General features: G+C 37.7%; 1 protein-coding gene across 1 annotated transcript; it reads right to left on the reverse strand.

The window, feature by feature from the left end:
- Nucleotides 1-16,665: 16,665 nt before the first annotated feature.
- Nucleotides 16,666-22,745, reverse strand: LOC149826754 (boron transporter 1-like). The gene is made up of 12 exons (XM_090020122.1): nt 21,920-22,745; nt 21,515-21,597; nt 21,122-21,314; nt 20,862-21,000; nt 20,080-20,245; nt 19,611-19,777; nt 19,002-19,175; nt 18,819-18,914; nt 18,592-18,729; nt 18,203-18,522; nt 17,765-18,032; nt 16,666-17,307 (listed from the first exon to the last, which is right to left on the reverse strand). The coding sequence occupies exons 1-12, from the start codon at nt 22,021-22,023 to the stop codon at nt 16,984-16,986; spliced, it is 2,172 nt and encodes a 723-aa protein (XP_089876248.1). The 5' UTR covers nt 22,024-22,745; the 3' UTR covers nt 16,666-16,983.
- Between the last annotated feature and the right edge of the window lie 1,034 nt (nt 22,746-23,779).

A 23,779-nucleotide genomic window follows, 5' to 3' on the forward strand; every position in this document is an offset into this window, starting at 1 on the left:
GTACTTTTGACTTCATAGGTATTGTTTTGAGCACGGAAGGTTGCTCCTTCTTAGCTATGAAGATAGGGGAAGCTTCTACATTAGCCATGGGATTGATGGTTACAAAACTCATAAGTGAATGTCTGATACCTCAGGATGGAGGTATTGAGAGCTCTCGCTTGATAACGGTTGTCCCTCAGCTGAGACTGGTGAAAAGTGCCTGACCAAAAAAAAATATACACAAATTGTATGAATACACCTCCGACACTATGGCCCTGATCCGGGTTATTGCCTGTGTAGTACCTACGGGGATAAGAAGTGAGAACCTAAATTGATTGTGCATTTAGATAGATATGGTATGCATTACTTAAAAAAAACTAATTAAAGATAATTAAGTCATGCATGCATAAATGGCCTTTTAGTCTGCAATGGTAAGTGCATGCATAATTATATGTTCATGCATAACTCTTCAACTACCTATAATTGAAAATCTATTGATGCATTCTAATGGTATATATAGTTGAATTGAGGATTGTTTGTTTGCTTGTGTGAGTCGTAGGAATATTATCTTGCATACTTGTTTTAATTTGCGAGTATTGAATAACACTTTCTATTGGGGACTTGATGAGTATGACCCCATTATATATTTTACAAGTACTAAATTGAGGACCAATGTGATGGCGGGTGGTTGTAGTGGGACTTGAGCCAAATCTTTCCTACTTTCGCAAGATTTTGGATTGTGGACATTCATATATCTTATGAACTTTGAAAAACTCTGATATTATTATTTAAAATTTGGAATGGAACTCAATTAATTATGTGAATGTTAAAATTTAATTTGACATGATGAATGGTTTGGTAGATCTGCAAAGTCGATCAATCTCTTTATCCAATTTTCACTGTGATTTCTAAAACCATTTAACAAAAAAATATTTTTGCGATTTTGGGGATAAAATTTTGGGGCGTGACAACTTTGGTATTAGAGCAGAAGGAAAATTTTGGCTCAAAACTCGTCCTCAAAATTTTGGATCAATCACTTGGTGAGTGTGTTCCTCTTTATTTTTATGTAATTATAATGATTTTGTTCCTAAAAAGTTTAATTTTTGTGAGTTGTGCAAAATCAGAAATTAGATGCTAAATAGGGACATCAATAGTAAATTTTTATTATGCAAACATAGAAATTTATGTAGAATTTTAATTTCTTATAGATGGTCGGAGGACAACCTCCGGGTTGGACCGCACAGAGGGACTTCCTCTTGAAAGCCCTCACAACCTTGATTGTTACTTGCCAGAACCTTGCGAATAACGAGGTTAATGACAATGTTAACAAACATCACCAAGATGACAATGGGGCACCGAATGTAGCTAACCATGGGGTGAGTTGTAGGTGCTTCATGGAATTGAGTCCTCTATCATTCTTTGAGAAGGAGGACCTCGATGCAATAGACGAGTGGATATGCACCATTAGTAAGATCTTTGAGATCCTCGAGGTTCCTGCAGAGAGGCAGGTCGCCTTTGCCACCTACCAACTTCAGGGTGATGCCAAGAGTCGGTGGGAGACCGTACGCGAGGTGCGATACATGTCAACCCACCGTCAGGCGCTTACTTAGACACAGTTTTTTGAGGTGTTTTTGGATACCTACTTTCCAAAATATGTTAGAGATTGTAAAATGCATAAGTTCTTGGACCTCCAGCAGAGCAACATGAAGGTGGCAGAGTACACCATGAGGTTCAAGCACTTAGAAAAATATTGTCTGAACACCTACACCACAGATGAGGTCTGTGCGAAGAAGTATGTTCATGGAGTACAAAATGGGTTTAGGACTCGAGTTCTAACGAGTTGCCCTCAGAATCTGAACCAGGCCATTGAAATGGCTATAGTTCTCCAGGTGGGAAAAATAAAATAAATTTATTTTCATGACCTTAAGGTAAACCCAACAAATCATAATGACTACTTACGCATCGCAAGATGATTGTGAGTCTTCTAAGAAGACTCAGTTTAGGTAGTTCAATAGGTCAAAGGGTAATGAAAACAAAACCTAGAGACCTATGGTAGAATCAAGCAAGACACCACCTACCAAAAATCGCAAGGTGTTGCAAGGTGGAGCTAGTCTCCCACAGCAGACTGCCACGGTGTATCCTACTTACAAGAAGCAACATAAGGGAGTCTGCTACAAGGCAACAAGAGCATGCCTACTTTATGGAGGGATGAGACATTACGTTCGAGATTGTCTCAAGAATGTGGCATGGGAAGGAACGAGCGCAACACCATGAGAGCAGCAACAATGACCACAATAGCCCAGCAGCAGCGGCAACAGTAATTGCAGGCACATGAACAAAAGAAAGTTATAGATTGGGTGTACATGACTTTCGCAGAAGAGTTGCAGAAGGATATCGATGTCATCGAAGGTACTATTCTTATTGCCACATATGAGGCTGGAGTACTGTTTGATACGGGTGTTGCGCATTCCTTCATGTTCATGCATTTTGCTAGTATAATTGACTTGATAGTGATCACATTAGGATACATTTTAGAAATTGTCACACCTTCGAGTGATAGGACCATCGCTCGCACCTACTTACCAGACATGAAAGTTATTATTTCTGGGCAAAATCTCTCTGCCAATCTGATCGTATTAGATATGACTGGGTATAATGTAATTTTGGGTATAAATTGGATGTTCTAGCACTACGCTTGTATAGAATGTCATGATAGATGGATACATTTTACTCATCTCGATCATCATGTTCTTGAGTACAAGGCTAGTAAGTCAGCATGAAAAGGAAAAATAATCTCAGCACTGAAGGCCCAACATTGTATGGAGAAGGGTTGTGAGGCCTTTCTGTCCAGTGTTTCCTCGGTGGAACCCAGCACGACCCTTATGGAGGACTTAGACGTGGTTTGAGAGTTTGCGGATGTGTTCTTGGATGACTTGCTAGGCCTACCGCCTACAAGAAAGATCGACTTTTCTATAGAGTTGATGCCTGGTACAACCCTAATCTCTAGGGCTTCCTATCGTATGGCCCCCACAGAGCTTGAAAAACTGGAAAAAAAACACCAAAAACTGATGGACAAAGATTTCATTAGGCCGAGCGTATTATTGTGGGGTGATCCAATATTGTTTATCAAGAAAAAGGATGGATCAATACACTTGTACAATGATTATCGTATGTTGAATCAGGTAACAATCAAGAATAAGTATCCTTTTTCACGAATTGATGATTTGTTCAATCAACTCTAAGATGCCAAGGTTTTCTCAAAGATAGATCTCCGATCAGGATATCACCAATTAAGGATTAAAGATTCAGATGTAAAAAAATTAGTGTTTAGGATGCAATATGGTCATTACAAGTTTTTGGTGACGCTTTTTGGGCAAACCAATGCTCCAACAACATTTATGAACCTGATGAACATGATTTTTCTTCTATACATGGACTTGTTCGTAATTGTATTTATCGATGATATATTGATCTATTCAGAAAGTAAGGAGGATCGCCAAGAGCACCTGAGAATTGTTCTCGAAACACTTAGAAGGCATCAACTGTATGCAAATTTTTTTATGTGTGACTTTTGGCTGAAGTAGGTTATGTTTTTGGGACATGTAATCTCAAAAGATGGAGTGTCAATAGACCCTGCTAAGGTAAGTTATACCTATGAACTACACTTTGAGAAAATAATTTCTCCTCTGAGATTCTTAGCTTAACTTGTTTAGAATTTATATTTTGTATTGGAATTGCATTAGATGGAAGCAGTTCTAGACTGGAAGCAACCAAAGTGTGTGTTAGATATTCTCAGTTTCCTTGGTCTCACAGGATATTATAGAAGATTTATTCAGGACTTATCCAAAATATTGACACTGATGACCAAACTACTTCATAAAGGAATAAAGTTTTTATGAACTCAACAGTGCGAAGAAAGCTTTCAAAAGCTAAAGAGGAGGCTTACTTCAGCCCCAATGCTCACACTACCCTCAAAACATGGAGGATTTGTGGTTTACTGTGATGCATCAAGAACAAGATTGAGTTATGTTCTGATGCAACACTGTAAGGTTATATCGTATGCTTCTCACCAATTGAAAGTGCATGAGCGAAATTACCCTACTCATGATTTGGAGCTAGTAGTTGTAGTCTTTGCACTTAAAGTGTGGCGACATTACTTGTATAGGGAGCAGTACGAGGTTTTCTCTGATTATAAAAGTCTCAAATACATTTTCTTGCAAAAAGATTTAAATATAAGGCAAAGGCAGTGGTTAGAGTTCTTGAAGAATTATGACTTTTCTATATCCTACCACCCAGGAAAAGTCAATGTAGTGTTCGATGTATTGAGCAGAAAAATAGAAAGTCTAGCAAGCATGATTAGTAGCGGGTGGAGACTACTTGAAGACTTGATTGATTGGAGACCATTTGACTCAGATTCAGGTAGCATTTGGATCGCAAGCCTCGTTGTGTGAACTGGTCTCATGGATCAAATTATAGTTCAACAAAAGAATGATTCAAACTTCTCAAAGATGGTTATAACATGCCAACAAGAGGAGTCAGCTCTACATTTAGAAGAGGATGGTAGCATCTGGTATAATCAAAGGCTATGGGTGCCAGATGATCTGCAACTACGGAAGGAGCTACTTAATGAAGCACATAGATCCAAGTATACTATACAACAAGGTAGTACCAAGATGTATAAGGATATGCAGCAAAACTATTAATGCAACTGAATGAAGAGAAAATTTATAGAATATGTATCGATATGCTTAGCTTGCCAACTGGTCAAAATAGAACATCAGAGACTTGACTGAAGACTGCAGATGATAGAGATACCTCAGTGAAAATGGGAAGACATTACCATAGACTTCATGGTAGGTTTGCCCAAGACGAGACACAGATACGACAATATATGGTTAATTATGGATCGCCTTACGAAGTAAGCACACTTCTTACCGACTAGGGTGAATCAGACTTTAAAGAGTCTATTAGACTTGTACGTAGATGAGATCATCAGGTTACACAGAGTACCTATTTTGATTATTTCAGATAGAGATCCACAATTTATGTCCAAGTTCTAGGGACAACTACAGAAGGCTTTTGGGACAAAGCTTAAGTTTAGCATAACTTTTCATCCACAAACTGGCAGATAGTTGGAGAGGACGATCTAGACGCTTGAGGACATATTGTGTGCTTGCACATTGGATTGGAAGTGCGATTAGAGCAAACATTTAAAGTTAACAGAGTTTACCTATAATAACAACTATCATTCGAGCATCAGTATGGATCCATACAAGGCTCTATATGGGCGACCCTATATATCTATAGTACATTGGAATGAGGTTGGTGATCAATCTATTGTATCACCTATAATTCTGCAACACCACACTGACCAAGTGCAGTTCATAAGGAAGAGAGTTTTGACCGCTCAAAGTTGTCAGAAAAGTTATGCAGATCTAAAGCATTGCGAGCATACTTTTGAAGTTGAGGATCATGTGTTTGTTAAGGTTTTGCCAACCAAGAGTGTGTTTCGATTCGACAAGAAGGGTAAAATTAGTCTGAGGTATGTAGGACCTTTCTTCATCCCTGAGAAGATTGGAGGCACATCGTACAAATACACACTTTCGCTTTAATTTTTTAATATCCATAATGTATTTCATGTATCGATGTTAAGAAAATATGTGACAGACCCGACACATATAATATAGTAGAGGAGGTTGAGATACAAAAAGATCTCATGGTCGATGAACACTCAATAGAGATTTTGAACCTACGAGAACAAGTGTTGTGAAATAAGACAGTTCCCATAGTAAAGGTATGATGGCAACACCATGGGTTCGAAGAATGCACTCGAGAACCAGAAGCAGAAATGATAGTGAAGTATCCTAACCTATTTGATAAGTAACCTTAGTTGAATTTCAAGGGCAAATTTTTTTAGGGGGGGTGGATGTAATACCTGCGATTTTCCAGGGATATTTTCAAATAATCAAAATTTATGTGGGGATTCCTCACTTCTTTCTCTCATTCAAAACCGTTAGGTCACCTATTTTGAGTGTTGGAATAATTTAGACTAAATTCCAATATATATTGTTGAAGTATTTTAAAAAGAACAAGTTTGTTTTGTCCTACCCTAGTGAATTCACATTCAAAACCTAATTAAGTAGAAATGACATTTTTTGAGAAAAATATGTGAGAATTGTGTCAAATTAAAATTTAAGAGAATTATACATAAATTTAGAATAATTTTACATACATGTAATGTCATTTCAATAAATTTAAATTTGGTTTTTTGTATTTGAAATCTAAATATAAAATAGTGTTAATTAGTAAATTAATTTTTTTATGAAATAAAAAATTTGGATTAACCAAAATTTATAAACTTGTAGAGGTCCATAGGTGGGGCATCCCCCTATGGAGCCCATCCTATGTGGCACCTCAAGTTAAATTCAATTGTTTTAAAAGTTTAAAAATACTAAAGAGATTTTAAAAGTTTCTCTAAAAATAAAACATAGAAAAAAAATAAAGAGAAGCTAAAGTCTAAACTTACCAAAATGAAATCCCTCGAAACGGGAGGCGAACCATCCTAGAAGCTCCTCTAGGATAGGCTGACAAACTAGAAAAAAAAGGTAATAAGTATATAGTAAGTATAATGAGAAGGAAAGATAGAAAAAATAATAATATGGTAAGACAAAAAAAATATAGCAAAAGAAAGTCAATACCTTGCTATTCAAGCAATTAGTATTGGCTAGTTTTACTTTTTAGCAAGTTAGTAATTTAGAGAGGGACGTCCAACACGTGGACCCTCTTTTGCTTGCATGCCCATATGATGTATATATTAATGTACATAATGTGAATAATGCACATATGATCTAAGCTATGAACCTAGAAAAAATAAATAATAAAATAAACAAGGGAATACCTAAGAAAATAAAAGAGTACAAAAAAAGGAAGGAAATTATTTAGAAACAAAGAGGGGATTAAAATTTCAGATTTTTAAAGGGATTGAGGAAGCTCATATAAGGGCTGGGAGGGGTTCACGCCCCCCCTCCACCCCCCCCCCCCCCCCCCCCACCCACCCACCATGCAACTATTTTGTGTTTTTGGAATTTGTATCCTCTCTCTCTCTTTCTCTCCCTCCTCTCTTCCCCCCCCCCACCCGCCACCCCCTCCCGCGCGCTTTTATTTGTGCTTTCTTCTTCCTCTTTCGATAAACAAGGAGGTTTAGAGCTAACATGAACCAAGGCTGAGCAAGGGGCTGCAACCATAGTTTGAAATGAGGCAAATCATGTTAGCGAACCGGTCCTTTAGGTGATCAAACCTATCATTTTTGCGAAAGAGGTAGGAGGTTTTATTCTTTACTCATAAATTGAAATTCGGATGCACGAGTATATGCTGAGGTTGAATATGTGAAACCATACATCGACCCATTCATATGAAGATTTGATATTGGTTCTACCTTATTTAGCATAAAAACGGTATTCAAAATTGAAAACTGCTTTGAGGATTTAATTCTAACCCGGATCGGTCTCGATAATAATGTAAATTTTGGGCTGCATATATATGTTATATTTATATATCAGATTTGACATGTATATGCATATATACGTATGAATATATTGGGTTTTAGGACATAGGCTATAAAATAGAAAAGAAATGAATTTTTGATGTGTTATAGACTTATGCGGGAAAATCAAGTATAGCCGATTAGCCAAAACTCGATGCACGAGGGATTTCGAATAAAAATCCTTCGTGGATCAGTTTTATCAAATAAAAGAAGGGGTTGTTCAGATCCCATAGGCTGGGTCAATTAAGTCCCTAGAAATATATATATTCGTATGGGTGTTAGCATGATTGAAATAAAAAAAAATAGTAAGGGGGTTAGACAAACCTTCGTGAAAACGAGTGTGTGATGATGTACCGAACTGATCCATATATAGATCAGTTCTAATGAACCCCAAAAAAGGTCCAGATCAGTACCTGGATAGACTGGGTCTGGCTGGTTTTGAGAAAATTAAATTTTTATAGGTTTATATATACTAGTCGGTTTTTGGGAAAATCGGTTCGAGAGCCCCAAAGAGGGCTGATCCGATTATGAATCAGACACAAGGCTAATATCCATCAAGCCCAGATTAGTCCAGGTATTTATTCCTAACCAGTTTTTACAACTAGACTGATGCAGATAGTCCAGGATAATCACCGACCGAAACATGTGTTGGATCAGAGATTTCAGACTCAGTGCGAGTTGTGTGCTTAATTTACATGAAATAACTAATATTTAAGTTGAAACTTCTCTCAATTGTGAACCACAACATCAGTATAAAAAAATAATAGACAAATCTTTGTTGTTCAATAAAATGCATATGGTGTGTGGAAAATATCGACATAATGTTTCCAAGGAAATTGTTTTCAGGATAATGGGTCATTTACTCGGTTAAATAGTTGTGGTTATGTGGTCAATATGCAAGTAATTTTGTGATGTTAATACATGAATTTTATTTAGACATGTATGATACGTTGTTGGTTAGAAACTGTGAAAAATTCAATTTGGTTTGCATATTTCTAGACACCCAAATGCACTTTACCTGCTAATATGTCTAATCAGCCTTATACATGTATGATAAATCATTCATATCTCCTTCTTCTGGAGGAGTTTTTATGAACAGTTTTCTGCACTGGAAAGATGAATAAATTTTGCATAATCTGAAAAATTTTGGGCTTTGTTCTTAGAATGTGCATAGAACAGTGATGGTTGGAAAAGAAACGTATAGACAAGCACTAAATTGGTTGTATCTCCCTCGTCTGGAGGAATTTTATGAGCAATTTGTGGCATCAAAAAGCTGACAAAAGTCCTACATTTTATGTAAAAGTGAGCTCTATTCTCAGAATATACACAACACTATAATAGTCAGAACAACAGGTCAATTTTGGGCCCATTGAATCCCAAATTGGCTAAGGACCGGAACAATGACATATGCAATGCATGAATGGTTTCCAAATTTTATTTCTAAATATTTATTAAACCTGTAAATACAACCTCAACACTGAGTATATGCAGGTATTGAGTGCCCAAATAGGTCATGAACTAAATAAGGCATTCACCGCACGTATATGCCTTATTGTGAATTATGATTGAAATGAATGAAACATGCATTACATATTATGAGAATGTGTATGGATGCATCTAATTGTGTATGGTCAATGTCTATTGATGAATGTATGTTTAATTTGAAATGTTAGAAATATGCATTGATGTATGACTGATTTATTGGCATTGCAACTGTGCATCCATGAGCTTGGAAGGGGTTCTGAATCTTTAATTAGATTTGTATTGTGCATGGATCGATTAAACTAAATTAATGAATTAAAAAGTTAACCATGTGATACTAAACTATCAGGCTTACAAGAAGAGGGTAAGTGGTACTTTTGGCTTTGTGGGTATTGTTTTGAGCACAGAAGGTTACTCCTTCCCAGCCACGAAGATAAGGGAAGACACCATATTAGCCGTGGGGTGGATGGTTACAAAACTTAGGGGTGAAAGTCTGATGCATCATGATGGAGGTGTTGGGAGCTCTCTCTTGATAATGGTCACCCCTCACCTGAGACTGGTGAAAGGTGTTCGCCCAAAAATAAAGCCACAAATTATATAAATATCCTTCCTTCACCATGACCCTGATTCAGGTTATTGCTTGTGTAGTACCCAGGGAGATAAGAACTGAGAACCTAAATTGATTGTGCATTTAGATAGACATGGCATGCATCAATTAAAAAAAACTAATTAAAGATAATTAAGTCACACATGCATAAATGACCTTCTTTCTGCAATAGTAAGTGCATGCATAATTATTTGTTCATGCATAACTCTTCAACTGTCTATGTTTGAAAATCCATTAATGCATTCTAATGATATGTATATTTGAATTGAAGACTTTTTGTTTGCTTATGAGTTGTAGGAATATTATCTTGAATACTTGTTTTAATTTGTGAGTACTAAATAGCACTTCCTACTGGAACTTGATGAGTTTGACCCTATTATATATTTTATAGATACTAAATAGAGGACCAATGTGATGGGGGTGGTTGCGATGGGACCTGATTCAAATCTTTTCTACTTTTGCAAAATTTTGGATTGTGGATATTCACATGTCATATGGACTTTAAAAAACTCTAATATTATTATTTTAAATTTGGAATGAAACTCAATTAATTATATTAATGTTGAAATTTAATTTGACATGATGAATGGTTTGATAGATCTGTAATTCGCTCAATCTCTTTATCCAAATTTCGCTATGATTTCTAAAACCATTTAACAAAAAAAAATCAGCGATTTTTGGGATAAAATTTTGGAGGGTGACATGATGTCATTGAAGCAAACCTAGTCAGTTCATGACTACATCAAGGTTTCTACCTCTTTGATGTTGGACATTGAGGATATGACTGATAGAGACCATAAGTATCACTTCATATATGTACTATAGGGGTGGGCTGCTATAGAGCTGAATTGGTAGGATCCTTTAGATCTCGATTTGATACTTGCTACCTTTGGGTATGCGAAGGGTGACTTCATTATATCTGTTGAGAACACTATGGTGTTTATTATGCCATTTGATTGATTTTTCCATAATACCTAACAGACCAGGTCTCTACCATAAGCGAGTGGTCCATGATCGAGAAATCTCTGCAAGAGTTAACTAGATTGCAAACTATACTACTGCAGTAGATAAGGTGTACCACTTTTCGATAACCCTGACCTCCCTAACTTCGAGTGACAGGATGTCATCGCTCATGAATTCAAGTCAGTATGACATGTAGATAAAATCTACATGCGATATCGTCACTCGAGGTTGTACCATTTCACCCTCTTCAAGGTAGACCAACACAGTGTCAATGGGTTACTGGGCTATTCTTTTCTTTCTTAAGTTGGCAATGGGAACCGACAGGGTGATAACCAACAAAATTGTGGTTGACAGGATGAATAGAACAATAATAAATACAAGAATAACTACAGAGGAAAAAACTATCATTGTTGTGATTGTTATCACTATCACGGTGATCATTGGGAGAATAAGTATCCCAATAGGAATCACGATCAAGAGAATGTAGATAACCGCGAGCCCATAGTTCGAATGTCATTCAAGTTGAAGAGGGGCATGCCACTGCAGAAGTGCCAATTATGGGAATCATGTAGATGATGAACGTTGTGAAGGTGGCACCTACCGTTTCACCACCCATAAACAAAGAGCTTATGTAATTGAAAGTCCTTTTGAACAGGAGATTTACCAAGTCCTTGGCAGACAGGAGTACCATATACAACTTTATTTCTCTTGAAGAGGTCGAGTGACTGAGATTGTGCGGGAAAAAGAAAGGGAGCCAAATAAAAATGACCAGCTTTGAAGGCAAATCTATCTACAGTATCGTCTGTGATGGGTCAGTACGCATCATAAGCTGGTCTGAAAAGGCCATATTTTTTATAGCCCCGATGAATGATTTCAAGGTCATACTCAAAATAAAATTTCTATGAAATAACAAGGCGGTGTGGATGCCTCATCTGGACACTGTCAGTTTTGAGGATAGAAAATAACCTTGCATGATTGCCACACTTCCTGCAAAGAAGCATTGCGAGTATTTAGTGTATGCACTCCAACTGAAGAAAGGTCAAAAGAGGGGTGACAAGACCTCCCTTGTGATGATCCGAGAAATGAAAGAAGTAGCATATGTTGTTGATGTTCTGAGGGCCTTAGTGCTCGTATTGAAGGAGTTTAGTGATGTGATGCTTGCTAAACTATCAAAAAGGCTACCTCCACGATGTGAGTTAGACCACCAGATTGAGTTGATGCTAGGTGCACTATCACCCATGATGGTACTATACCGCATGGCGACTACTAAGCTAGCAGAACTGCGAAGCAACTAGATGGCATGCTTGAAGCTATGATTATTTGACCATTCAAAGAACCCTATAGAACGATTGTGTTGTTTCAAGCAAAATATGATGGGACAAAGTGCTTATGTGTTGACTACCAAGCGTTGAACAAATTGATGGTAAAAAACAAGTATCTGCTTTCTTTTACCGCAAACTTGTTTAATCAGCTCAAACATGCCTAAATCTTTTTAAAGTTAGACTTAAGATCATGTTATTAGCAGGTAAGAATTGATAAAGGAGATAAAACCAAGACCACCTGTGTAACACGCTATTGGGCGTTCAAGTTCCTAGTGATTCAATTCGGCTTGATGAATGCACCCACAACCTTCTCTACCCTAATGAACAAGATATTCTTAAGTTTGTTTCAATTTACTTGAATAACATAGTTGTGTATAATAACCCGATGGATGGATATGTTCAACACCTTAACATTGTGTTTCAAACTCTGAAGAATAACAAGTTATATGTCAAGTGGGAAAGTGTGCATTCAGCCAAAAGGAGGTACACTTCATTGGCCATGTTGTAGGAGGAAGTATGTTGAAGATGGATCACCAAAAGACCAAGGCCATTTAAAAGTGGGAACCGACTGCTAAGGTTCCCAAGTTGCACTCTTTCTTGAGACTTATAAATTATTATTGATGATTTATTCAAGGATATTCACTAATTGTTACCCCACTCACTAATCTGCTAAAGAAAGACAGACCATGGTTATGGACTGATGTTTGTTAAGAAGCCTTCGAGAACCTAAAGCATATCTTGATGTTAGAACTCGTGTTGTAGTTGCTTGATTGACAAAAGTCATTCGAAGTGCAGATTGATGTGTCTGACTTCATGATTGCAAGGGTGTTGTTATAGAAAGAATATCACATCACTTTTGAAAGCTACGAGCTGAATGATGCTAAGTGATGTTACATTGCACGAGCATGAGATGTTGGCTAGCATGTATTATCTTAGCATGCGAAGACATTACCTTTCGTTGTGTGAACTGACAATGTTGCAACAAGTTACTTCCAGACCCAGAAGAAGTTGAGCCCAAGACAAACCCGCAGACAGGAGTTCCAAGCAGAATTTGACATGGTCTTAGAGTACAATTCAGGCTGGACCAATGTCGTTGTTATAGCATTGAGTTAGAAGGCAGAACATATAGCCGTACATTAAGGAGAAGGCAACACTAGCCAATCGATGAGCAGACTTCTCAAACAAGTTTGAGAAGGATTAAGGAGTGATTTGATGGCTCAACAACTAGTCATATTAGTGAATAAAGGAAAACTTAAAGGTTCTGGTTGGAAGATGACTTGCTTCACACCATTGGGGATTAGTTATACGTCCTGTGGTGGGATAATTTGTGGAGGTGCTTGATGCAAGAGTATCATGACATACATTGGGTTGGTTACCCAAGGTAGTAGAGGACATTGGCATTATTGGAGCATTCATACTACTGGGCATAGATGCATGAAAACGTTGATAGATACATATACACTTGCTTGATTTGTCAGCAAGACAAAGGTGTGAACCAGTGACCGACAGGATTGTTGGAGTCATTACCCATGTTGAGCCATCCGTAGGAGTGTGTCACCATGAACTTCATTGTCAGCTTGCCTACTGCACAAGGGTGCAACTCAATTCTTATGGTCGTGAACAGGTTTTCAGAGTATGCTATATTCATATATGCTCCTGCCATTTGCTCAATTGTTGATACTGCAAAGTTGTTCATGAAACATGTGGTCAAGTGCTAGGGAATCCCAAAGAGAATTTTCAGTAATTGCAATGCTCGTTTCACTGAAAAGTCTTAGCGAAAGGTATTCCGCTTGATGGGGATAAACTTGCACTTGAGCATGCTCTTTCATCCCTAGATTAATGGGCAGAATGAACGAATTAATGGCATGCTCAAAGAATATCTTTGGCAATTTGTTAGTGCCAAAATGAGAAATTGGGTGGATTTAATTAATATCGCCAAATTTTGTTGTAATCTCCAAAAGAGCGAGTTGTTTGACCACAATCCATTTAAAGCTGCAACACGACAACAACACCGGACTGCCCCCTCTCTTGCTGCTTAAGGATGTGAGAAGGCGTCTTATGGGTACCAATTCGTCAGGAACTGGCAGGACCAGACGGAGTTGGCAAAGACATATTTGAACAAGGCGATGAATCACATAAATAAATGGGTGGGCGAGAAGCATCAACCTGCAAAATTTTGTGTTGGAGATAATGTGTTGGTGAAACTCTTTTCCGAACACATAACTATCTTTTAAGGATACCACCGAGGCCTTATTCGCAAATATGATGGTTCTTTCAACATCACAAGGGTCATTGGAAACTTGGCATACAAGTTGGACTTACCAACAAACTTTCAAGTGTATTCAGTCTTTCACGTGTCCAACCTAAAGTCGTTCAATCAAGACAAGGAGGATTCACAACAGAGCATACCTCAGTGTGCCCCCATTCCACAATGCACACCTTTAGCAACCATCACAACAAGAAGTGATCTTTAACCACTCCAATAACTACATCGGTTAAGTAAAGAAGTATTTGGTGCAGTGGAAAGGACTACCAAAGAGTGAAGCAACTTAAGAAAAAGCATCCAGCATAAAAAATCATCACTAGCTCGTAGAGGATTACCATGCCCGATCAATGCCGATGATGGTGCCAACTTAGGTGAGGGAGCATGTTCCAAACCACCAAGTTTTTTACTGTGTTTACTTGATATAATACTTCTTTTCCCTCTCTAAGTGTTGTAATGGGCTTTGCCCTAAGATCCCCATGTACTAAGTGATCCAGAACCATTTATACATGCACTCTTTTGCTATATGAAGTTTCTGCATTCATGCATTCTTGTTCTCTCTTGCTCTCTGCCTTCTCTCTTTTTATATGACTGTATGTGTGAGCCTTTGTGTTACTGCGCCTGTGCGCCCTTCGAATGACTGCTTGCATGCATTCGCGGCACACTCGAGAGGCCAGCCTTCAGTGTTGGGGAGCACCAAGGCGAGTCTCAGGGGCCTTAGCTTTTAAGCCCTGACAGTGTCAATGCAGTGGCTTTTAAGGATACAGTTTTAACTTCATAACATAATCCGAGATTTTAGCCTCTGATGTCTATTGCTTCCTTGTTGCATAACTAACATTCCTGGATAGTTATCAAACCATCTCTCATTAATTAAATGAACTTATCATTAGACAAGTTTGTATTTTATAAATATGCACTTGCTGATAAGTTTGTATTTTATAAATATGGACTTGCTAAATGCAAGTATCCATACCACCGAGGTGGTATCCCATGTGGTAAGCGGGGTCCTGTGCCAAGCTGAAGGCCCAGGTTCGAATCCCTCTGCCACATGGGGCTTAAGAGATATCTGGTAGGGGTCTGCCTAACCCCAGTTTGCCTATAAAAAAAATGCAAGTATCCATACGTGCACATTCTAGTACCATAAATTCCTCCACCTCTGCTCTTGGTTGGAAATATATTGCTTTTTGTGTAATTAACTGCTTTTCTGAAAATGCTTGCTTTTCATGTCTTTGTTTGAAAGAGTCGTATTTTGGATCTCTGAACTTTTGATCAAGGAAAGAATGTGATCTCATTGGCTTTTAAAAAGGATAAAACTGGCCACCAAAATTACTTCTTCTATTTGCTTGCTAGCGGTCATAATTCATGATTGTGGATACACTGGTCACATTCTTAATAGAATTTGCTTTTTTTTTTGGTGTTCTTGGGTGTCTGTTTGGTGTCATGGGGCGGGGTAGGGGGAGAGTGAGAAGTGTCTGATCATTCAATCTACAGTCAAAATGACATCAGTCACTTAAACCGCTCATATCTGCATTGGTGTGGGCTTAAAGCAGTGGGTTTGAGGAATTTAATTTTGTGGTCAGAACATTTGTGGGAAGTCCCACTGGGGAGGAGTCAATGAAGTCGGTGTGCAATATCCACAATCTGCGGGTAGGGCCATCCCAATATGGAAAGACTGATTTTTTCCCTCATTACAAATCTCTGGCTTATTCCACAGTATCACCAACTTTTTTGGCGTGCTTGGTTCCTTTTGAGTATCTATCTGCTGTTGCTGGTGTGGTGTGAGCAAGTCAAATCATCAGCAAGTGATTGAATTGGATAGTACCACAAAAATTGAGCGCTAAATCCCATTTCTTATTGATTGACATGATTTTTCTGGTCATACCTGAGTAATGTGGGTAGTTCCTGCAAGAATCTGAAGCTATGCATCTCAGTTAATCTTCAGGGAAGTGCTCACTTCTAGCAAAGTTTGAAAGGAGGGAAGAAAAAGAAGTAAAAAAAGAGGAAAATTGATTAGATGAGTAGATCACAAAAGATGCTCTTATACAGCTTACAGTTCTCTACATGAAAATCTATCAGCCAGCACTAAAATGAACCCACACCCCAAGTTTGATTTTCTGATTTCCCTTTTACATGCTTTATATTGACATTAGAGTAAACTGGTCTTTGGATTTACACATCATTTCTTCAGGTTTATTTTTTTCAGCATTTACCGGCTTTCAGAATAAGAAACTTGCTGCAGTCTTAAACGATGATAGCATATGGAGGCACACTCTTGTTTGCTTGGATCTAACCACCAAATACAAGTTTTTTAACCTTTCAGATGTGGGTTTTATTTACTATAGCAGTAGGTTTTATCATTGCCAATTCAGTTCTCAAGGTGATAAAGAAAAATCACTGGTGCACAGTTCAAGGATAGTTCAAAAATGGCCCAAAACATCATGTAGGAATCAACTTGAGTACATGGAAATAGTAAACAAAACAGTGCCAATTATTATCCAAAGAATCGTTTCTGCTCTTGGAAATTAGATCTATAAAAATCAAGTGTGTACCACCAGTAACACAATAGGTGCACACTCTCCGGACAGGCACAACTTGATATCTGGGTTTGGTACCCCTAATTCATAGGGAGGATGGCACAATGCCATATTTGCTACTTCCACCACAACGGTTGAGACCAAGGATATACCCATCAAGTTTATCATCCCAACTTCCATTATTTATGATTCACAACTACATTTTCTGCCATGAGAGCAGGATATCTACCCTGATTTCTTGGGCAGTCCAACAGAAAACCAAGAAAAAAAAACATGTAAAAACTGTCATCCTATTTTGAAGTTGAACTAGCACAACGTCCCAAATAAAATTCTTTTGCTTCTCCAATCTGTGGACTCAATAGCCCTCTACTACCAAACCACGGACTTCTCTCTCGCCTTAGCTCAGCTATGCGGGGGCTGTACACTCTTTCTGAGATATGTGGGCTTGGCAAGCCCTTCAGATCCACTCTTGGAGTTTCAGTTGAACTAGTTACTTTTGGACTGTAGACATGTCTAATTTCACCACGGCTACGAGTAACAATGTTATCTAGAATCTCCCCGTCATCTGCAGAGGAACCCCTCATAACTGCAGCAAAATTATTTGCATCACCATCCTGCAAAATGAATAGTATAGTGTTTAAAAAACAATGTATCTTGCTGTTAATGGTACATATTATTATTATTGAGCTCTTACAGCAACTAGTTAATACAGGAAAGCAAATTCCATCATGGCAGATAGCTAGAAAGAGAACACAAGGAGCAATTCAGTGCACATGCATGCTTGCAAACACACACACACATACCTACAGACAGCATGTGTATGGAGCAAAAGAAAGTGCAAGTTTATCGACTCCTGAAGAGCTCCTGAAGGAATTCACTCAAGGTGCTAGTAATATGATGGTTTGACAACAAGAAAGATGGGGGAAAAAGTGCAATCTAAACAGTCAATGTATTAAGAGGGTGCTGCTGGATTTGCAGCAAAAATTTTAAGCCAAATTCAAATTTATGAATTTGTCCATAGATGCGCATGAGAAAGTTGTTAACTTATCAAACTACAGGCAGAGAACTCACGGCTGCCATGTTGAAAGATAGAGCCGGAGCTTCTTCATATTCTGCCGCATCCAAGTCTTGAAGGTGTGCCCCTTTGAAAAACTTGGGCAGAATGTATTGTCGCACAGGAACTAATAGCATTATCATCATGGGGAACAGAACACCAGCAATAGGAACCTTTGTTATCCCAAAACATACGAGCAAGTAAGCTGTCTGAAATATTGTGAAAGTAGCAATTGTTTTGAAGGGCACTGTTTCTACAAATGTTGCATGGTACTCCTCCAGCAATCTGACATTAGAAAGCATAATAACAAAATTCAGATGCAATGTATAATTCAAAGCAATTCATTGGAAGGACAAAGTAATCAGGCATTTTGCTAAAGGTAGACAATTTCCCTCATATTCCATTATTTCAAAGGAAAATGTTCTTTCACATGAGAGAATGAACTTAGAACCTACTTGTATCTTCTGTTTGGAGCAGTGAATAAAAGTAGTATCCTTTCCCAGAACTGGTTACCCGGCAAGCTTTCAATGGCCATGAAAGCAAAGTAACCCCAAAGTACAGATGTTGGTATTTTCTTTATAAATGGCATGGCTGCAAGGCAACATCCAACCATTGTAGCCTGCAGCAGGTTGCTAAGTCTTTGTTCTTTAACCTCCACAGGCAATAAGTCATCAATATCCTTATCAACATCAAATACACTCTCGTCGACTGGTGCATTCATCATTCCCATACTTGAAGACATTTGGATTGTGGAGTCCTTTAGTTCCTTCAGTCCCTGATAAATGTGAAATAGAACATGTCAGAGAGAGAGAGGGAGAACACTTGGTGTATGTGATTCTCTTACATTGGAAGTGGGCCCTTGATAAATTAAGGGGGTCTGCATTTGTTGATAAGCTTCTTGCATGTTTCCATAGAGTTGTCCCAAGCTCGAATTTTGCCTGAAGCTTTTACGAGCCGTTGCAACCAGCCGGTTACGTAAAAGCTGGTTTGACATGGTTGTTAGCTTAATCCCCAAAGTTTCAGTTACTTAGATTTTCATTTTTTGATCAAATAATGGTTGAATTTCTGTACCTGGTGCTTGAGAGTAGCCAGAGCTTTTGTATGCATAGGAGATTGTGGGATGACACCATTTGATGGAGGGATTCCAACAAGGCCACATAATAAAGTCTGCAACATGGAAAATGCAATTTTAATATATATATATATATATATATATATATATATATACAGAGAGAGAGAGAGAGAGAGATTTACCAAAAAAGCCAAAAGAAGGAGATCATAATGATATGAAGGTGGCTTTCTCAAATTAAACTCTTTCTGCTGAGAAAGTTGAGAAGCAACACTGTGGTCAAAGTAGTAGAGGACAGCAATCATTGTTGCTGGAATGAATGCACCAAGTATATAAATAAGTGGCACATCTAGCATTTGCTGCCAATTTAAAGCAAATGAAATTAGTAATCTTTCTAGAGCCTTTAGGTTCATAAGTGAGACATACAGCTTTATAAGCAGAGAACTATCTATATCCTTGAGATGTAAACATACACATTTTACAGAAAGAAAAAAACTTATGCACAATAACTACAAATTTCTGCACATTTATGGCATTCTGCTTAAGCATGCCAGAAACCAATAAATCTAAGTTGCAGGGATACAGCTAAAGAATACATGGACATGCTATTATGGTGTAAATTTCCTCTAATATTAGTACACAAGGGGACAGGTACAGGAGTGGAATGGAGGATCCGAGACAAAGTGATGAATGTTCTTTTGCTTTTGAAAGGTCAGAAAACAATCATTGCAGATAGAACACCAAATACAGTAATCAGCAAGAAATTTATACAAAAAAGGATGACTGGTGCAAACCTTAATTACTGTCCAGTTTGAATATGCACCATGAGACCATGGGTTGGGGCTAAAAAGGCGTCTAGGAATTCCTCTTGGGACATCACCACTAGGTATATATGATAAGGCAGTCCATACAAGGACCATTAGAGGCACCCCATAGTCTGCAATAAATCCTCGCAGCCCGCCTGCAAAAAGACATCTGCTATGAATACCTATCCAAATGTATACTATTAAAGAAAGCATTCAGAGTATGACAGACCTCCGTCATGAAACATCCAAGACTAAATGATTTTAAATTTCCTTATTTTTAATTTTATATTATTTCCATCAAGCATGGGCAAAAGCACTGTAAGTAGTTGTGAATATTCTATCACTTTACCAGACTGACCAGAATAGGTGCAAAGATGAAGCATTGGTACTTGAAACATGAGAAACCAAATTAGAATCATTCATGAAGTGCAAGAACAAAAGTGTTTAATGGATATACCTGTTCCATATCGCCATGACCGAGCTTTCCTGCTTCTTAATGCAGTGAAGAGGAGTCCAAAAGAAAGCACTAAAGCAAACATTCCATTGCCAAACCTCCATGAAGATGAGAACTCTAATAGTTTAGGATCCTCCCTTTCAGGAATTCTAAACTCATCCATAAGCCCCTAAAATGATGATCAATGCTTTAGTCTGCTAAAAGAAAAGGTTATATAAAATTTATGCAACAGATTCTCAAATGTATATTCATAAAAGACATACTTTTAACCAATTAAGTAAATGTAGAATAAGGTCAATAACTTCATTTCAACAGCATCTACATAAGAAACTGTGATTAGGGGTGGCTATATACTGGGACATCCTAATCTAATCTTCAACCCAATTAAAGTTGAAGGTTGGTGTTCCTACTATGCAAGATAGGAGTGAAAAGACATCAGCTTAAAACAACAAAACTAATGTCATACAAAATAAGTGAAGAAAGAACGAAACGCGATGCAATCACAATATGAAACAATGATGTTCATACTCATTACAAGTCTTTTTTTCATTTCTTGTGATGGTTGAATAAATTGTTCATCTTTCATAAGAAGCTAACAATGGCAGGTGGCTTGGCCGCTTGCAAATAGATCAAGCAATAGTTGTTCTTATCCGTCAACATAATAGAAAATCCACTAATAAAAAATAACAAAAATTTAAACTTATACATTTGAAACTATCATGATTGAACTTGTAAGAAATGTATAATAATGATTTAGAAGTCAACAACCATGAGAAGGTCCTTACTTTAACAGCCTGTTGCATGAAGAGCATCGCTATGAGAAGGCCAAATAATTCACCAGCAACGCGGGTGAATCGATTAATAATAGAGCAGGCCCCCAATATGGACAGCAAGACCAGCAGAAATGCAGTCCAAACAGATACCCTTCATCACATGGAAAATAGTTTACACGGTGAAAAACTAAGATGCATGTCCATGGCATAGGATTAAATTAGAAAGTGAAAATCAAGTAGGATGTAATTGAAAGTTTTGGTGAATTTCATACCATCCGGTCCATGCTAGGAAGAGCTTTGGTCCCAAATCTGCTCTGTCTTTGGCAAAGCTAAACATGAATGTGTACATGAGTACAGTGGGCTCGGCTACACCAAGGATCAAAAGAGGCTGACCCCCTACAATAGAATGAATGATACCGCATATTGCAGTAGAAGCCAAGGTCTGAACAGCGGTCAGGATTCCATCTGCAGCAACAAGGCAAACCGTGTCAAAGAGAGACCGTCTTCTCTTTCCTCATGGCTACAAAGGCCAACCTCCATGACAAACATATCAACAAAGCATAGAATTTTCTTAATCTATTCAAAAAAGAAAAAAAACAGAATTTTAAAAGAATTGGAAGGAAACACAAACTAAATGACACCTTAGCAGTTAAGCAAAATCACACCTGTACTTCTGTCCAGTTGTTCCCCAAATGATATCACTGGAATGGCTGAAGCGAAAAATATATAAGTAGTGGGAGCAAGAATCCTGAAGAGTAACCATAACCAGTTTCAGCCAAAAATAAATATCCTTTAATGGTTACCAATGAATGAAGCCTTTAAAAAGGAAAAAGTAGGAGCAAAGTTGAAACTGTTCAGCTATTCAAGTACATAGCTCTTTGAATCTTTACTGAAGAAAAGATGTACTTGGGCGCAACTGAGAACAGCTAACATCAACAACAACAACACCAATGAAACAAAATTGTCATAGTATCATGATAACATCTAGACAAGCAGAATGATGACCCACTGTGGTACAACAACCAACACTCATATATATCATTCGTCTCATTCAGGCAGAAATTGCATACCTGAAGCCAGCAGTGAAACCACCAGTCCAGTCTTGCTTATAGCACATTAGCCTTCCTTTCAGGTCATTCTTAATTCCTTGGAATGGCACAAAGGTTTCCTCCATGCTTATAACAATATGTTGTTCACAGTGGTGACTGACCACGCTTCAATAAATTGATGCAAGTAGTGGCAAAGATGCAACGACACAGAACCAAACCTTACAGGAATTTGCAAACCATCCGCAGCATTACAATTGCAGTGCAAGTTACATTGTTACAAGATGCTAAGACCACCACTGAACCTTCTATCTCTCAAATCAAAAGACTGAACCAATATCTACTTTATGGATGACAAAAATGGAAAAGCCCAGAAGCCAAATTGTTACACCCATGTCAAAGGCCTTAAAAAACTTCAATCTTTTTCAATCAGCAGGTTCAATGCATGGGTGGAAATTTTTTCAAACAAAGAGAAACAAGGTTACCTGCCCATTTGATACCCAACTTGTGTGCTTTAAGCACTACTAACCAAGAAAACCAAAAAGGATGATAATAAGTCTGCTACCACCTTGTCACTTACTTATACAGCTGAAGCTTGCCCAGAAGAACACCAAGGAAGAAGTCAATGCAAACAGCAAGCGTTCAGCTGATACTGGGAGGAAAGCTCCAAATAAATAAGCATTTAGAAAGAACTGTAAGATTTGACATGCCGCAAATCATATAAAGGGGTCAAAATAGAGGGAAGGAACTTCACTATCAAGGAGAAAAAGGAACCCCAAAAGAATATACATGTATATTCAATGGAAGAAAGTAGAAAACAAGTGCGTGGGTGTATTGGAAAGAGAAGATTAAGAAAAGAAAATGTGGTTACGTTCGGTTCAATGAAGCGGGGGAAGAAAAAGGAAATGTGTCTTATTTGAGTGACACGCCACGAGGGAGGAGACCCAAGGTTGTTAAATGCGATCAGGCGAAGCTATGCGTTGAGCATGTTACGAAGCCAGGCGTAAGCCTCAAGGTGTTGAAGGGTAAGCTTCATGATCAATGATCAAAATAATAAAATATATAATATTAATAAAATAGCACTAGTAAATAGTTTTTTAATATAAATATACATATATGAGTATATATGAGTTTGTTAGATGATTGATTTAGTAAATATAAGGTTTTTGAAGGACTTGAAAAATAAATAACTCCCAATTTTTTAAATTATAACCTTGAATTTTTTTCCATCAAAAACTACCTAAACAAAAAAAATATTAGTGATGCATATAAATATTTTTTTTCTTGGACATATCAAATGCATACATGCAATAGAACTATCATGAAACTATAGTTTTTTAGCAATTCACTTTTGCGCACATCTCTTACTCATATACAGGTATATGTAAATTTAAGTTAGTTATACTAATGCAAGATTTTTAGCGGTTTACCACCACTCTATTAATTGGGAGCTATTAATGCTATTGAAACTTGCATCAAACATTTAGCTGAAATCATAGTGAGGGCAATCCAAACAGTGTTATATTTGAAATTATTTTAGATAATTATGTATTCAAACTTCAAAGCAATTTCAGAACGCTTAAGGTACTGAGTGTGCAGGGGCGTAGCTAGGGGGGCAGTTAATTTTTTTTTTTTTAAAAGCCCAGTCCTAACCCTGTCCTGATTCCATATGAAATAGATTTTTATCCATTTTTTAGCCCAGCCCTGACTGCAGCAAATAGTTTGATTTGTCCATATGAAATAGATTTTTATTAATAATTGTAGCCATTTTTATTTTATCTCAAAAAAAAAAATTTCGGGGGCGCTGCCACACAAATACAATTTTTTTGCTACACCCCTGTTTGCCCCCCCCCCCCTCACATGAATCCTAGCTACGCCCCTGTG

Source organism: Nuphar pumila, chromosome 10 (genome assembly GCF_984573655.1).
Source record: "Nuphar pumila chromosome 10, dmNupPumi1.hap1.1, whole genome shotgun sequence".
Taxonomy (NCBI): domain Eukaryota; kingdom Viridiplantae; phylum Streptophyta; class Magnoliopsida; order Nymphaeales; family Nymphaeaceae; genus Nuphar; species Nuphar pumila.

Bases quoted from the DNA above. Each gene is read 5' to 3' on its own strand.
- LOC149826754 (XM_090020122.1), bottom strand. From the start codon at position 22,023: ATGGAGGAAACCTTTGTGCCATTCCAAGGAATTAAGAATGACCTGAAA. The intron at 20,246-20,861 runs GTAAGGACCTTC...TCATCATTTTAG, and splicing joins TCATGCAACAGGCTGTTAAA to GGGCTTATGGATGAGTTTAG. The intron at 18,523-18,591 runs GTAAGAGAATCA...CACATTTATCAG, and splicing joins ATCAAGGGCCCACTTCCAAT to GGACTGAAGGAACTAAAGGA.